Below are 2,500 nucleotides of genomic sequence, written 5' to 3' on the forward strand. Positions count from 1 at the left end.
TTACGGCAAGATTTTACACATCAGATGTGACGACAAGTGTAGGAAATCAAAAGTCATTGATAAAAAAAAAAAATTGCTACTCACCCGAAGAAGGTCGGATAACACTGTAAAAGCGATTAAATTAGAGAAATGCACAAGTATTGATTCTTACCATTAAAGCAACATACAGCCAAGATGAGGAAGAAAATAAAAGGCAATTTTGGATTTGCTGTGACCATTTTAGGAATGGTTTATCCTTCGACTTCAACAATTCAAATTTGTGTTGATCAAAATTGGACAACAATTTAAAAAAAGCTGCAGATGTCGTTTTATCATTTTTGCAAGATAAAATAAAGAATTTTTATCAGATGAGAATTCAACATATGTTCATCCACTGTGAGTGTCTTTTTTATGCATTTAACAACAAAAAAATGCTATTTCAAACTTGAGCATGATAAATCAATTAAAACGATGTTGCAACTTTAAGCAGAACAGACGAATGAAAATGCTGTTTCAAACCTAAGCATGACAGACAACCAAAAATGCTATTTCAAACTTAAACATAGTAGCACCCTACATGAAAGTGGCATTGTCCTTTGTTTATGGGTGAAAATGTGAAAAAAAAAAAAAAAAAAAAGACAAAAAAAATAAAAAAAAACATGACAGACAAATAAAAATGCTATTTCATACTTAAGCATGACAGACTAATTTGCTATCATAAACTTAAGTGACCTCAGCAGCATTTTATCTCTATGAATAAAATATTTGAGACAACCCCGGACCATCACACTTATTGAAGGTCATCATTTTCAGCAGTTCAACAATTTTGGAAATTATAAAATTTTGGAAATTATTAAATTTTGGAAATTATTAAATTTTGGAAATTATTAAATTTTGAAAATTATTAAATTTTGGAAATTATTAAATTTTGGAAATTATTAAATTTTGGAAATTATTAAATTTTGGAAATTATAAAATTTTGGAAATTATAAAATTTTGGAAATTATTAAATTTTGGAAATGAGAAAAATAAAGCAATTGAAAAAGAAAATTTTAAAATAAATTAGAAAATTATGGGAAAATATTCCTTTTAATCAGGCCCCAAATCACAGAAGACCTTTGTTTGGGGATAATTAAAAAAAATAAAAACAGAATTTTTTTTTTCCGTGGTGTAAGAGTTGTGTAAATTTGAATTTGTAAACTTAAGAACCCAATAAAATGCAAGATTACTTTTTTTTAATAAATATTAGAGATTTTTTTCTTTGACGTAAAAGTTGTGTCGATTTTAATTTGAATTTTTGACTTTAAGAAACCAATACAATACAGAAATATTTTTAATAAATATTTATTTTTTTAGAATCAACTGAGTTTCGGATCATCTTCGAGCATAGAATTTCATTTTCATTCGTTCTAGTTATTTAGCAAAAATAAATAAATAAAACAAATGAATAAATAAATAAAATAAATAAATAAAATAAATGAATAAAAAATAAATAAATAAAATAAATAATAAATAAATAAAAATAAATAGCCATAGGACACATATGCAAATGACCTTGCCAGTGTGCGAGCTGACGTCACAGCAGGGCAAGAGAAGGGGAAAAAGTGGAGAAAAAAGAGACCACGTAGTTGGAGTACCTGCAAGGCATGTTGGCATGAGATGAGCATGTGGCCATGTGGTGGCATGAGAGACATCTAAAGCACGTGTGTTTAACAGAGCAGAGTTTTGTCAACATGACCAACTAAGAGACTCTTAAAACAAAATGCAATGCATTGTTTGGAAAGTACCGTTAATAAATGCCTTTTATTTCAACTAGAAAAATAGTGAGATGAATTTCTTTCTTTTTTTGTTGCTTTGCGATTGTCTCTGCATGCAACACGTGGGTCCGAATCAGGTCAGATTGCTCTAAAATACACTCTGAGAACATTGTTTACTGCAGGTCATTGTGACCGTACTCATTCACGTGTGTCAGAATCTATACAAGTGCATCCATAATCTATAATCTAATAATACTATAGTAAGAAATATAAAAAAACATTTACAATAAAATAATAATTAAATAATTAATATATTGATAATGCTTCTACTACTAATAATAACAATAATAATCTATATAGCAATACCGTAGTACCTTTAACGTACGTACGTATGTATGTGTGTCACAGTTTCCAGATTATAAATTATTTGATTGGGAGATCCTATTTATTAAAAAGGAGGATGAAAGGTGATAACATACTACGAACATTAAATTATTAATATAGATACGCTTGTTTAATGTTCGTAGTATGTTATTACCTTCTATCCTCCTTTTTAATAAATAAGATCTCCTGATCACCGAAGACACAATGAAAAAAAAAAAAAAATTTTTTTAAAATGTCGCTTTTAGGCCGTATCTGAAACTAAAATATACCTTTTTGGTCCTCTTGCTAGGATCAAGGGTAGTATCTGTTCTGTCTAAAGCTGGTATAATGATATCATAAGGTTTCCGTTTGCACCAGGCGTCCATACAATGAAAATATGT

General features: G+C 28.6%; 1 protein-coding gene across 1 annotated transcript in view; it reads right to left on the minus strand.

The window, feature by feature from the left end:
• Positions 1–278, minus strand: part of LOC145246148 (uncharacterized) — a 22,905-nt gene extending 22,627 nt beyond the window's left edge. The window contains exon 1 of the mRNA XM_080107996.1: positions 152–278. Within this exon, the coding sequence (XP_079964122.1) occupies positions 152–218 (67 nt within the window). The 5' untranslated portion in view covers positions 219–278. The remainder of the gene's footprint in view (positions 1–151) is intronic.
• Between the last annotated feature and the right edge of the window lie 2,222 nt (positions 279–2,500).

Source organism: Euprymna scolopes, chromosome 23 (assembly GCF_053919585.1).
Source record: "Euprymna scolopes isolate OS-2025 chromosome 23, ASM5391958v1, whole genome shotgun sequence".
Lineage (NCBI taxonomy): Eukaryota > Metazoa > Mollusca > Cephalopoda > Sepiida > Sepiolidae > Euprymna > Euprymna scolopes.